This window comes from Strix aluco, chromosome 7 (genome assembly GCF_031877795.1).
Source record: "Strix aluco isolate bStrAlu1 chromosome 7, bStrAlu1.hap1, whole genome shotgun sequence".
NCBI classification, from domain to species: Eukaryota; Metazoa; Chordata; class Aves; order Strigiformes; family Strigidae; genus Strix; species Strix aluco.
The window spans coordinates 28247578-28262946 of NC_133937.1; the positions used below are offsets into that span (position 1 = coordinate 28247578).

The 15369-nt window shown below is 40.2% G+C and overlaps 1 protein-coding gene across 1 annotated transcript in view; it reads left to right on the forward strand.

The window, feature by feature from the left end:
* The first annotated feature begins 6789 nt into the window (after nucleotides 1-6789).
* The window catches only part of CFAP58 (cilia and flagella associated protein 58), a 60935-nt gene continuing 52355 nt past the window's right edge, over nucleotides 6790-15369 (forward strand). Inside the window, exons 1-3 of the mRNA XM_074830078.1 lie at nucleotides 6790-6831; nucleotides 8654-8935; nucleotides 14526-14674. Coding sequence (XP_074686179.1) covers nucleotides 6823-6831; nucleotides 8654-8935; nucleotides 14526-14674 — 440 coding nt within the window. The 5' untranslated portion in view covers nucleotides 6790-6822. The remainder of the gene's footprint in view (nucleotides 6832-8653; nucleotides 8936-14525; nucleotides 14675-15369) is intronic.

Sequence of the window (15369 nt, forward strand, 5' to 3'; positions counted from 1 at the left end):
AAAAGTGGTTTCTAACACTGCCCTCATTCTAGTTAAAGGGCATTTTCTTACAGATCTAGCAGAGAAATAAGTTTGCTCAACAACTGTCACTTCCACAAAGAAGCTTAAGGGCACCAGGCCTGAGCAACAGCAGAGTAACATCCATCCAATTCAAGGGAATTATGGATCCCTGTATTGCACCCTTCCTCCTTCCACAGCATTGCAACAATTGTCTTGTATTATCACTGGTATGGCACGTTGCATGTTCACCACCGCTGCTTTGATTCTTTTTTAAGCTCAGGTGGTGGACATGTGCTGTGGTGGGAGAGCCAGCTGTGTGTTAGGTTGCACTAAGGCTTTGCAGTATCAAGAGGGCACCAGGTAAAGGTGGTGGCGCAGCTTTACATTGGAGCTGTCTAGCTCTTGAGTGGTAACTGGGACTGTTAAATCAGCCCGTTCTTTGAATTTCCTGAGTGCTTATTGAGTTAAGAAACAGTTTTAATGTTATTCAAAGGGTTTGGGTTCAGTAAATGTGTGTGTATGGGCATTATTTCCTTAGTGTCTGAATCAAGTTTATTCAGGTTTATTTGCAACCTGGGTGTTGTTAGTACATTCCTTTCTCATTATGCTATAATTCATGAAAATAATCTCTAGCAAGAACAGTACTGGAATCTCCCTGCTTCTGCGCTGCAGGACTCAGCCTGTCTTGGTGCATTATTTATTTCCCCTGGGAACTTCACAGCAGCAGCAGGAGAGAAAATAGCTCCTTCTCCAAGATCACAGCTATTCATCACCAAAGCCAAAGGAAAATGTCTATTAAATATCACCTGCATAAAGCCTGACAAGATAGTAATTACTGATTCTGGTGATGTGTATGTATATATATACACACATTGGACAATACAAATCACTATAGGTTATATTGACTAAAATTTACATTCATCTGCAAAATTTCCCTGGGATACAGGGAAAAGGCCTGAACATTTTTCAAAGAAAGGCTCAAATCCCAACAGATTATATTACATATCCACCATCCCGTTCAGGATCTACTTTCTGTGCCACCTAGGATGGTATAAAATTATGATAATAATATGATACATGTAAATGGAAAAGTCAAACCAAGAAACATTCATTTGATTTGTATTAGGTTTTTTGATGCAGTTCAGCAGTTCGAAAGAGGAGGGAAAGCTAGAAGCACATATCCTGACAACTCCAGCACATGATTCATTGTTTGAGTACTGCTGCACTGCAGAAGGCTTAAGATCATTGTCTTGCTAAAGGTAGTAATTTATCTGATAATGAGCCAAGCTCCGCTAACCTTGCTCAGATGTTGGGCAGGACCTGAAGCTCTGAGCAGTAGAGTAACCGTACCACAGTTCTGTGCACACTGGGACATAGCCCGTGGCTCCGTCACATGGCTGCTACTGCAGCAGAAATTAGATATAATAATATTATTTCTAAAATGGACTCGAATATGCCATCAGCAGGAGCAGGACAAGAGCAAGATTTGGGCTGAGAGTTAAATTCTAGATATCTTTCTTAGCTGCTTTCAGACATCTTGGAAGACTGAGGATTTATTTTATTCTTTCCACTAGTATTTCTAATCCATTACAAAACTAGCAGCATTTCCTTAAATTATTACAAGCAGTAAATAAAAAAAAAAATCATCTTGCAAGATCTACAAAAGAGAAGAGGGATATGATAGAGAGGCCATGGGTAGGCAGCAGCGAAACAGGTTCTAGCACAGCTTCCAGCTGTCACCTTCACAAGGAACACAGGAGACGGCTGCCAACCTGAAGCACACAGAGGGATCACATTAACACGCAGAAAGCAAGAGCAATACATTTGAGTCAGGCCTTGCTGAGGCCCTACCTTTTATACTGCAAGTGGCTGTCTTAGCCTAGAGGAGACTGCAGCAGGACAGTATTTTAATAGGCACAGCTCAGCGTGACCCAGCAGAGCAGGTGGACAAGCAGCCCAAGGGGAGAAGGGAGTGGGAGACTCCCTTCCACCATGAATAATTCACACCTCCTAGCTGCCATACAAGGAAATGTGTAGGGGGATTGGGTCAGCTCCTCACAGTTTACCATATGATGTCCTCATCTACCCCCTTACACCTGACCTTATAAACATCTTAATTCTCTGTGATTTCTATAGCCTTCTCTGGGTATTAAGAGAAGAGGGATTTTTTTTTAATAGCATCTTCGTTCCAGAGGACTCAAGTGTCAAGTAGTGAAAGATGCCAGATGAATTTTCAGCTAGAGAAAGATTTGGTGGTTGAGAATTAAAAGGCTGAAGAACAAAATTTGATTGAGGGGAACAAGAGTCAGAGATTAGGGCTGGATTCTGCTGCTGGAACAGAAAGGCGGTTGGAAAGCATGGGGGGAAATTGTTTCTGCTAATGAACACATGATGATTCTAGACATATTGTAACTAATTTCTAAATAAACCCAAATGTTCATCACTGGAAAGACACCCATGGATCACAACTGGTAAGCAAGTAATGGAAAGTGTCCATTGAAGAAACCGGAGTGCTGTGCAGGGACACCTGTGTTTATGTTACTTTGTAGGCTTTTCTTCATAGCCTCTCTAGGGATTAATGATGCTGGGCAGCCAGGATGGGAGGGGGTCTACCAGACTTCCTCCAAATACATAGGAGGAAGAGTCCTGCCCCATCACTCTCCAAAGCTGTAGGTCAGATTGGTAGCAGAAACCATAATACTGGTGGTGGTAAGAGCCCACAGTGGGCAGCAGTGGTGATGGGGATCTGCAGAGCTGCTTTCCTCCAGCGGTCTTGGAAAATCCCTGGGTTTGACTCAGAGAAGGGTGGAAGAGAGGAGTTTTCTGACAAGCATGGCAGGCCGTTGTAATGCTAGTTGCAGAACTGGGAGGAAAAATTGGAACAGGAAACTGTTCTGCAGTTTCAAACCATGCTGGGGAATGGCAAGTTCAGCTTAGTTCCAGGATTGTTGACTTAATTTTTAGTTGCTTTCCATAATTTTAATCTATTTTACTTTTTATGTAGAGCATGTAATTGTACGTTATACACAGACCACTTGTCAGCTTTAGCTTCTGTCTCAGAAATAACCAAGTTCTTTATGTGGGTGTTTCTATTAATCAGAACATTTCCATGCTTTAATTTTTTATGAAAATGTTAATGAGATACAGTATGTTTCTTCCTCTTGAGATCATTGGCTCAACTCTAGTGCCAAACATGATCAAAGGTTACTGCTATTTGAGGTCTGTTCTGTGATCTTTATGAACAAAGTAGAAAGCCTCAATCCAATTTAAACTGAACAACTGTTCACATTATAAAACTATCATTTAGTTTGAAAATAACAGGAGGAAAGGACAGTCAAAAAGAATATAGTAAAAATATCAGTTGGGTAATTAAGTAATCAAGGCCCACGTAGCGTTTCCTTGTCACTGGAGAAAAAGAAGTATTTTTAATAAGCTCTTGTTCCTTTTAGTACTGCAAAACTGATTTAACACTTATAAAGTAAACTAGATTCTAGGGTACGTCCCAGGATGTCAGCCCACTGACAGCATCTGTAGCGTCACTGGTGTTGGAGGCAATGATGTTGTGATGGATTTCCATACTGCTGGGGCCATTACAAGACTTGCAGTTAGATAAGTAATATTTATGTAACATATTTGTAATATGTGTAAAATAATATTTTAATATTAGCAAATTGTTAGACAAATTTTGGGTTTGTTAGTGGTACTCTCCCACCAATTATATTATCTGAGTAAATTGAGCAAAATTGTATGCAAATACAGGACCTCATCCATGAACACATGTTCACTGAACCATTATGTCTCCATGTGTTAATTAATATTTGCAACACGTTTCTAAACCGGAAAAGCTTGTCAGGGCTGCAAATAGCTATTGGGGGGAGGGGGGGCGGCGGGCGGGTGTGGTGTGTGTGCGGTTTATCAAGCCACTGTGGTGGTGTAGTGCCACCTAGTGATGTTCTTCCTTACAACAGCGTGGTGTCAAAGGAAACCTATTTCAACACCCCACCCCCACCCCCCGGCTTTCCTTTATCAATTCTTCTTATCGTTAACTTCCAGTGTCCACAAGGTTCATTTTACACTTCCCAGAAGACATGTACTGTCATGGTTCCTGCTCCAAATTACTTCCATTCTCCTGGGTGATGTTATGATGAGATTTTATTCTATTTATTTATACCTCTGCAGCAGACCATAAATCCTTACACTCAGGAAGTGATGGCTTATCATATTCATGCCGCTACAGCTTAAAACAGGCATTAAATTAACTGCCCGAGGGTTGTGACCTCAAATAAATCAGTGAGCAAATATTTCTTCTCTAGTAACCCTTTCTGCACACACACAAACACACCCGACTGATGCAAAACTCTCTTTTATGCAGCTGGTGAAACAGGTGATTCTGCTTATTTACCATAAAATGCGGGTGTCTCTTGAACAAAATCAGATATTCAGGGAAATAAATAACAATCTTTTCAATGAACTGAAACTTTCCAGATCTGGCTTGTCCCTGCTGTTAATGGAGATTTATTTATTTTTATTTCGTGGCTGTGGGAGTTTTTTTCTCTTACTAACAGAAAGGTTTTCCTAGAGCTGGGAACATAGGCTCAGCTTAAAAGGGAGTGTTAAAAAGGGATCCTACTTCAAGAGCTCCATCTTGTCTAGAGGTTCACTCTATGACATGAGCACATCATTTATAGCCATGGCAGTCACAACACTATTGCAGGATGGCAGATGTGGTTATTTCCACTTTACTGATGAATAGAAAGCACAGGGAATTTTAACTGGTTGGTCCCAAGCTACAGGAAATTCTTGCTAAGGTCAGAAACCCAGATGTCCCCTTGAGTATCAGTCCAGCTCCTCGGTCATGAACCTGTCAAGGTGTTCTGTAGGTTTGTTGTAGAATTAATTCAAAGTAAATATTTGAGTCTTGTCACAGATTTGTGTCCTGGCTGCACTTAAAACCATGCGCTATGAGTTGTGATGTTTTAAGGCATAGTGGCTGGCTTATCAAAAACAGGCTTTAGCATGAGTTATCACGGACTCCTAACACAGCCACCCTACTATGTCTGCACTGCAGTCAGAGGCACAGCTACCATGATTGAGAGCTTGTCAAATTTGAATGAATTCAGCTCATATAGCACTTGTCATGAAGACCAGCCTATATAGTCACCCTTAGAGAGTCTCACAGGACACAAATCACCAGGAGTTTGAAAAACATAGAATAGAATCATAGAATTGTTTGGGTTGGAAGGGACCTTTAAAGGTCATCTGGTCCAACCCCTCTGCAATGAGCAGGGACATCTTCAACTGGACCAGGAAGATCATGGGAATGCCTCAATAAATGGATATCACTTTTGGACACATTCATGCTGTTACCCAGAAGCACAAGCATGAACCTAAATCAAAGGTAACTACCTCCCTTCATAAGTTTCCACTCCTGTTTTGTTGTTAAAGCCATAAGGAAGAGTATAATAAATATCAAGGTTATATATTTAAGATGTAAATTTGAAGTTTTTTTATCATATAATTTATTTTCTTAAAAAAAAATCTGAACATATCCCCTTCTTCCAGCAGTACTTTGCTACCAAAATTAAAATCATACCTTTTGATATTTATTTACACATGCAGCTGTTGTGTTTTAAAGGTCTAAAAGTTTGGTCCTCTTGAGAATGTGAAATCCTAGAATAAATGAATTTATCATGATCATCTTCCTGGTAATTTTATTATGGAAGAAACATCAGTACAAGAGAAAATGAGGAAAAAGCAGAGTGCAAAACTTAGAAAAGGAACTTTATTGATTTTTTTATTAGAAGTGTGCTCTGAAATGATTGAAACTATGTTTCGGTGTGTAGGATATTTTGTAAATTAAGTCATACATATAGAGAATACATTATAAAATCTGTATTATTCTCCAGTTCTAATGGTAAAATCAGACCATTTGAAAGCATCCATTTGAAATTGCCTGTTTTGCCATGTAATCAGTAAAATGAAGTGCTACAATTCAGGCTTCATTAAACCAGGAAGAGAAGAAGTTTTCCATTTCAAGTGGTACTTTAAGGTCATAACCAACATCCATTCTGCTAGCGAGCATATACATGGTACAATGCAATCCCTGCCCTAAAAAGCTATCAGATGAAACAATTTGTGACCTCATAGAGATAAAGCCAACTATTTCAAGGGTTAGCTAGGAGCGGAGCAAACAGCAGCAGCTGATAGGTGAGCACAGCTCTTGAAGCACAGAGCTGCTCTCCTGCCTTCCCTTGTTCTACACCACGGTTTCTACGAAATCATTCACACGCACAGACTAGATAGTGTGAATATTCAGGTGCAATGAAATGACAGAAGCCAGGCTCCAAATGTAATTTGTGCCCCAAAACAGCACAAATCCCCTTGTGTCACCTTCGACCGGGCTCTGCCTCCCGCCGAGCCTCGAGGGGCCCTTTGACTCTTCCTGGTGCAGCTCTGATCACGGAGCGGCTCCCGGCCTTTCAGCTCAGAGGGGAAACGTTCCTCAGCGCCGCTGATTAAAATCCCGGCGGTTGAATTTCATCAGCGAGACGGACAACTTTGGAAGAAAAACCTGAGGCTGACGGGACGGGGTTGGAGGTGACCGGGGTCTCTGGGCCCACACGGAGCGAACCCGGCCTGCCCGACCCAGGGGGGGCCCGCCCCGGCCCGGCCCCTCCCGCCGCCCCAACGGCCCGCCCCGCCCGCCGCCGTTGCTACGACACGGCGCGGCGGCCTCCACACGGCCGCGCCTCGGGCCGCCACAGCCCCCGGCACCGCAGCGACCCCCGCCCCGCCCGCTGCCGCCCCTCGCCAGCCGGCAGCATGGCTGAGGTGAGACCCCCTCACCCCCCCTCCACTCCCCGCCTGTTCCTTGGGCAGGACGAACGCTGTACCTCAGAATAAGCCCAACATCATCATCTACGTATCATCTGTATCTATATACCATAACTACGTGTCGAGTTACTTTTGTCAGCAGAGCTCAGTTAGATCCTGTGTGGAAAGTAGGAGCAATTAAGCTACTCGTACATCGGCAGTAATAACGCTTAAATTCTGGGAACACCTGCTGCTTTTAAGATCGTGGGTGTGATACCTCCCCCACTCCTCGCCCCCATCGTTACTGCTCTTCTTTTAACTCTATTTATGATCACAAACGTGAACGAGATCAAAACTGAAGGTTTGATGTTGGAGAGGAGGATGACATAAGAAGAAACCCAAATTTGTTGCTGTGAGCGCCAGAGCAGTTTGAAGGGGTTACGCACCAAACTGGGGCCCTGCCGTGCAGACCGCCCTCCCACACCAGCAGAAGCGTGGGTTTTCATATTCAGGTTGCCTTTGCTGTTTTACCGCTGAAGTTTCTGACACAGAAAAAAAACCCCTCAAGTCAGCGCCTTGGCAAGGAGGGGGGGACTTGGAGCCAGTGCCTCTGCCTCAGTGTGTCACAAAGCCTGACCTTTCTTTCAAGTTGTAAGGATCTGGTTTTAGCCTTTTAATTTCAGGTTTTCCAGGCAGTGTGAATTTATGTACTCCCCCCCCCCCCCCCCCCCCCAAACAATGAAACAAATGAAATGTGTCATTTTCCTCTCAGAATTTATTTTTTTTAGAATTTTGAAAATTCTTGCCTTTAAACTGCTTATATTCAAATGGTGAGTTGGGGCCTGAACCATTTTTGAAATAGCAATCCATTGGTTTGTGCGGGGGAGATACGAAGGCAGATTTTTAAGGTTGTGGGAACTGTGCATCTCATTGCCTACCCTGTGTGAGGGAGGCTCATCATACATCCATGGCTGGCACCTAAACAGGAGAGCTGTTTTCCTATCTGAGTGAGTCCACCTCTGAGATGCGATTATAAGGATATACCTACACTTCAGATTGCAGCGTAGAGATGTTCTGGTCAGTTTTGAGCAAGCTTGAGTGAGCGATGGCAGCAATGTATCAGTGACAGCATGAAGTGTCCTGTGGGCTGATATATGTTGCTCCTTAGCAGATCAAGCTGACTCCTGAGAAGTGGCCACGCAGTCTCCTCTTGGTATGATTGTGTTCTGCTGAAGGCTATAATGGAAGCTTGTCTTAGGCTGTTTTGAAAAATATTGGTAGAATTTGCTGTCCAGCAACTGAGCTGGCAAAATTTGGCATCAGAACTGAGCTAGATCAAAAACATCCCCTGTGAAAGGTTTAACAGTAGCATTTCCTGCAGGGGAAGGATTGGCATTACTGGAGCTTTCAGACATGCTTATCTGCAGGTGATTTGCTGGCACTATCTGCATAGAAAGCATAAACTAATCAGACTTTAGAGTGTAGAGATCTGGGAAGAACTGGGGCTAAAATACTGGGCTTCCTGAATAATTGATGTATTATTTAAACACTATCACAATGATGATATTTTATAGACCTATCTTTAAAGTAGTTGTAGTACTCAATTATAGGAACTCTGACTGTTAAAGCACAAGTTATTTCAGTAAAATCGGGGGAGATCTGTTTGAAAAATAGCCTGCAATGTGCATATCATATGCTAGCAAGAGAACTGTTACTTCAGAAAATTTTGTCATGATTTCTTAGTAGCTGTTACACACCCGGTGTATTGCTTTTTTGTATTCTGGGGTCATGAGATGTTGAATTCCTCCTGTTTGTTGATTATCTATCTCATTTCATTCAGGAAAAGTCTGGCAAACCGTATCTGGAAGAAAGTGCATTCGATGCACTGGAAAAAGACTTCCAAGAAGTCATCAATCTACTTAAGGGAGATAAAACTCTGGAAAAATTCCGAGTAGAATATGAGAAGCTCCATGCTGTTATGAAGAGGTCTCATGAAAATGAAAATCGTCTCATGGAGAAATGCAGGGAGTTGAATGCTGAGCTTGTGGTGAATTCATCTAAAATAGCTGCGCTCACAAAGCTGTCTAAAGATGATCGGGGAACTATATCATCAATGAAGACGGTAAATTTGAATAGAATTAAATATGATCTGAAATTGTTAATGAAAAACATGGTAACAAGAAAAGCATCTACAAGAACACTTTATTTTATGTAGAGAACTAGCCAGAGGACTAAGTATAGAGCTGGCATCTCCAGTGCTTCAACCTCTGCTTTGCTACCTACCACTTTGTTTCCTCAGTCTGGTATTTTTACAGGTCCCAATCAAATTCTGTGTTTATTTGCACTAAACCAACTCCATCAGCTTTCAGGTACTCATTAACAGTTTTTGTTTCAGCTTTTCCTCTGTAAAATAGCACATTTTCAACTTAGTATACAGGTTTTGATTAATTAATTTTTTTGAAGGGCTGCTTGGATGTTAACTATTGCCAGAACATTAAAAAATCAACTTACTTGCTGAAATATGGATTGTAGACCAGGGAAGTGTCATCAACTCATATAAATAAATGTTTCATGGTGTTTTTGAAAAGGAATCCTATATAACATTTCAATGTGATTTTGCCAATTTACGCTGATGTGTTCTTTGTTATTATTGATTTGAACTCTGTCAAATCAAAGTGCTTGACTTGCTAAAAACAGTCCATCACTTTAGCCTTACAGTGAGGTTTGACTACCAGAAACCTAAAGCTGCCAAATGATCAGAAGACTCTATTTTGAACTTTTTTCCTTCTGATGATTTAAAAACTTAGGCTATGGTATCTAGACAGGCTTTAATTTAGCATTTAGTTGAGAAACCTCCATGCCTTACAATAAAGTGTTTTGTTCCAGTAAAATAAATTCAGTGTAACAATCCAGAGTGATCTATGAGCACTACAGAAATAGAAGTTCTTTGAAATGAAGTTTCTTGTCCTTGGAATTAGGAAGAAAATACACTCAGGGTAAATATAAATAGCAGTGCTGTCATCCGATGGCTGCAGCTCACAAGGCCATGGTACTGCTCAAAGCATCCTTAAGGAGGAGGAAAACCGCATAGAAAATCTTGTTGATTTTCACTGCTGCTAATCAAAACCTGGTAGGTGGGTGTCAGGAACTGCAATGATCCTTATAATTTTCTTTTTGCTATTACATGGCAATACTCTGAGTGTGAACAGTAGCAGAGGCAATCCTTCAAGATGTTCCCAAGCTGAGGAAGCATTGTCCTAGCAATGTTGTAAAACTGAGGAGCCAAAGAGTAGGAAAAATAAGAGCCTTTCCAATTTCAGCAGCTAATCTGAAGCTCAGGCAAGGTATAGCTTAACAATACCACCTACTGTTGAACCAGCTAAGAGATTTTGTAGGGGAAAAAGCTGCTTGACAATATGATCCTGTTAGAAATGACGTGCAATGCATAACATCTGACATTTCAATTCTAGTGGAGTGCTGTCAGCCAAGTAAACAGCACTGATACTTTTTCAGTTTGGTTATGAGAATTAGTCTTTTCCTTAAATGTTCAGGAATTATTTGGATATTGTTTAAAATGTTCCTGTCATGTTTTGGGGTTTTGTTTGGTATACCCTTTATATTTCATGTTATTCTCCTTTCTGAAGGGAAGTTCCGTTACAGCTGTAGTTTTTCACTACAATTTTACTAACATTCAAAAAATGTGTTTTGCAAGTGCCCAAGGCAAGTGTTGAGGAAAGTTCAAGTGCTAAAATAGCAAAGATGATATTCTTCAGTGCTAAATTAAACAAACAATCTGTTTCACTGTTTTATTATCCTGGTAGGGCTGTTCCTGTAAAAATGGTATAGTTGCTTCAAGTTAAGGCCCTAATCTTGGTGACATGATGGGTCATCAGGATAACAGGTGTACAGTCCTTCTTCTAGCTTCATTGTTTCATATACAAATAACAATTAGAGAAACAAAATTTTTCTCCATGTGAAGCCTCATTGTAATCAGTAGGGTTTGTTTAGAGGCAGGGTTTAACTGCACAGATTGGTAGGACCCAGGTCAGTAATAATCCATAGCTGTTAACTGTCTGATGGTAGTTCAGTGCTCTGTTTTGTAGTTTTGATAAACTGGACATAATAGTCTGCTGTTTACAGTCATATCAAAGGAGCAAAGGGGCAAGCTGAACGTGAGAGACCTTCTACTGCCCTGCTTGGAATTACCAAGGTTTCAATTTCCAGGGGTATCAATCCAATATACTAAGAAAGCATTTCAGTAATTCTTGGTTTCTGAGCAGTGAAAATGATGTGATCTTTTGGGGTATTTAATGGAAATAAAGTAAGGCAGTCACACTTTATGAGTTCTGCTTCAGAATTTCCAGAGTCCCAGTACTTCTCCAAATTTTTTTGAATTATTCCAACTGCAAACATCCAGTGTAATTCTGTCTTTAATTATAGAATCATAGAATGGTTTGGGTTGGAAGGGACCTTAAAGATCACCTCCTTCCAACTCCCCTGCCATGGGCAGGGACACCTTCCACTAGATCAGGTTGCTTAAAGCCCCGTCCAACCTGGCCTTGAACACTGCCAGGGAGGGGGCAGCCACAGCTTCTCTGGGCAACCTGTTCCAGTGCCTCACCACCCCCATAGTGAAGAACTTCTTCCTTACATCTAATCTAGATCTACTGTTCTTCAGTTTAAAGTCATTACCCCTTCTTCTATCCCTACATGCCCTTGTAAAAAGTCCCTCCCCATGTTTCCTGTAGCCCCCTTTAAGTACTGGAAAGCCACTGTAAGGTCTCCCCGGAGCCTTCTCTTCTTGAGACTGAACAGCCCCAACTCTCTCAGCCTGTTCTCATAAGGGAGGTGCTCCAGCCCCTTGACGATCTTCATTGCTTCCTCTGGACCTGCGTGAGCAGGTCCATGTCTTTCTTGACGCTGGAGGCCCCAGAGCTGGACACAGCACTGCAGGTGGGGTCTCACAAGAGCAGAGTAGAGGGGGAGAATCACCTCCCTCGACCTGCTGGTCACGCATCTTTTGATACAGCCCAGGATAGGGCTGACTTTCTGGGCTGCAAATGCACATTGCTGGCTCCTGCTGAGCTTCTCACCAACAGACTGCAATGCATGTTACCTATCTAACCATGTACTGCAATTACTCAGTGATGCATTCTTTCAGTTCCCCTCTGCACTGAGTAACAATGTGAAAATTTTGTCAGAGAAGGCTTCCACCATCAGAAATTTCCTCCTCTTTACTTTTGGAGTTAAAGGAAGCAATCTGATGATCTGCTATTCAAAGTAAGACACAACCAAGAAACAACTACAATGAAGCCCAGTTTTGTTGATGCTGAAGTCTGTAGCAAATTCTTACTTAGATTTTGCTTATTAATGGGGCTATCATCTGTGCCTGCTAAATTTCTTGATAAAAATTGGTTTTACCAATGCAAATTCAAAAGAATTGTTTTTACACTTCAAAAGCAAGATAAAGTTCAAAAAGCACAGCTTAAGGTGACCTGAAATTACTGCTTATCTGAATTGACTTCAGGGGATCATTTTTGCAAATACTCACCAAAACAAAATACTCACTGAAGCCAGTAGGACCTCTCAGAGGGCATATTGATTTTATTCACCAGTTCTATCTCCCAAAACTCCAATCGTAATGATTTAATTCACCAATTTTAATCACAGTCTAATCAGCCAGCAGGAAGCTTTGATTTAAGTAATCAGCTTTAATCTTATTTTCCATTTGCATTTTTCTAGAGAAAGGTTGTTTGTCTCTTATTGGTTGGCAAATCTGAAACATGTTTATTTACAGCTATATTTTATGCTTTTCTGCCTGTCAAGATGATACACTATGTCTTCATGCTATTATTTCAGCCTAGTGTGCATTTATTTAAATTTCATAATTGAACATTTTTATGTAAGATAATAATGAATGAAAAATTTATTATTTACTAGATGATACTTAATACTTTATGTATGCTCATTGCTGCATTTGAATGAAAATTAGAACTCAGAATGTATAAAACATAAAAATTGACTTTAATATTTAAAACTGTTTAAATATGCTTGATACATAAGTGAAAAGCACATTTTTCAAACTAAATTTAAACTAAGTACTTTAATAAGTAATAAAAGTACTGTTTGTAGGTAGTGAATTTAATTGACTATAATATCCTTCAGAATATCTGAGCAAGTAAATCCTACTGTTTAACTCTTTATTAATAAGTTAGGAAAAAAAGAAGAGCAAACATTCCTGATCTTTAAGTTCCAGATGGTTTCTCAAATTTAGATATGCTGAACTAATTGAATAAATAAAATGAAAATGTATTCCCTCTCCAGTTTGAAGAGGCTGCAGATGTTATATTTTGTGTTATCTTTTAAGCAAATTCTGGTAGCCTGTTACTTCTGCTAGTTTAGTAGCTTGAATTTTTAATTTAGGCAGCAAACAGCTAAGTACATTTATTTGATTTAAAAGAGTTCAATAAATATATTAACAATATACCATAATATAGGTGTCATCATTTTGAGTTTAATGTTAAATAGGGGTTTTTTTGGAACCAGAGATGTTAATTTCAGTAAAGAACTGCTGTCAACAATTTGATATGAATTAAATTATTTGATATTCTTCATTGTGGAGGATTTTTTAAATTATTTTCTCCCTGCCCCATTTTCATATGCTGCAAGTAGGAGTTGAAAGGGATATTATGGCCTAATGTAATGATGCTTCTATCTGGCTCTGCTTGGGGAGACCCTAGAGCTAATGTAGAGCTGCACAGCCACACTTGGAGTCTAAATCTGTACAAGTCCATCAAGCCCAGAACTCCACCAGGAGCCAGCTGAGAAAAGAGCGTGAGAGAGAGTACATCATGCTGCGATTTGCAGCTCAGGGACTTCTAGTGTCAAAAGTAGTTTCTTCATTATTTACTGAATCTTTGGGAACTTTTCTTCCAGTCCAGTTACTTTCTGAATTTATGCATTTTTTTAGCACAGGATTCCAGAACTGGCAGGAACTTGGTTTGAACCAGGCAAGTGTTGTGTGTGATTCTTAAGGATCTGATTCAAGGGAGAGAGATGCAGAGGAAGTTAAAAAATCAAGTGAACTCTCCTCCCTTATCCTGTTTATGGATATCAAACACTGGACTTGTGAGAGGTACATGAGTCTGTCATTCAAGTAATTCTATGTGCTGAAATTTGGCAGGAGAATTGTGGGTTGTCAAAATATATAGTTAAAATCAAAATACACTAGGTCCTCACAGATGAAAATGAACAAGGAGGGAGAAAAGCCCCAAGTAACATCTTTTTCTCATCCAAATCAAATTAGATGTTCATTGTTATAAGAGCTAATAAGATTTTTACAGACATAAGTGAGCTATTTAAGTAGATGGTATCTTCGTGGGCACCGAATTTTCAGTACATTTCCAGATATTAGTGGGAGACACATGAACAAAATCTCATAGAGTGAGATTTGATAACGTTCAGACCTATGTGTTAAAGAAAATGTTTTAGAGCTTTTGTGGTATAAATTGACATAGCCTGAATGGTTCAAAATGTTTGCTCTGCTCTTGTCCAAAAGAAAACTGGTGAAGAAAACTGTTGTGAATCTAAGCATGAAAAGGCATGAAAATCTATTTTCTTAATTAACCAAAATGCAAGGCAATTAATTTTTTATTTGTTGTTCATTTTTAACCCAATTTAATTTATTTAGTTGTTTTCCATTTTGTTCCTAGGAGCTTGAAAAGGCCTGGAAAATGGTGGATACAGCCTATGGAAAGGAACAGAAAGCGAAGGAAACGATTAATTCGCTGCAGGAGGAAATTTCACGCCTAACTAATTTAGTGGAGCAAGGATCTGGACTATCCCTGGGACAGGAGCACAAGTAAGTTTTCCCTAGGGAGGGGGAAAGCCTGATCTGATTTTCTATCATTCTACATTTTGTTTAGCCATGTAGACACTACAAAGACACTGGAAAAAAGAAAGAGAGGTCTTTTCTGCCTTTTACTTTTCTCATGAGTGCACATTTATTGGTCTATGTGTTTATGCAGTAAGCAAATATAGAAGCAAGCTCTGACTGAATTCATTCAGCATTGGATTAAGCTGAGAGATCAAACAAAAATCAATATTATGCACTTTCTCAGTAACTGTCATATTGTTTTATCTGAGTAGCATTTCAACATACTCTGTCTTTGAGAATAGGGTCCTGTCAGCTTTTTTACATGTGATGGCAGCAGGGTCAACTAGATAAGGAAGCAGGAGACTTGATTTCTCTTCTGTTCTCAGCTTCGTTATAAGGCATTATCACTATCTCTCTTCTTTTTTGTATTTTATATTTATACATTTTCAAGACTATGAGTTTTTTTTAGTGAACACTTATGCATAGAGGGACCTAGTCTCAGGTGGAGCCTCTAGCTACTACAGTGTGCAAATAATAATGATCCTCAGGAGTTGCTCAAAAGCCCTCCAAAAGCTAGTGCTTGTTGTATCAGGTCCTCAGACTGTACTTATGCTGTAAGATTAAGTGTAAACTCAAAGATAAGATTAAGTATATGGACCCTATGACCTGTGTACTTTCTA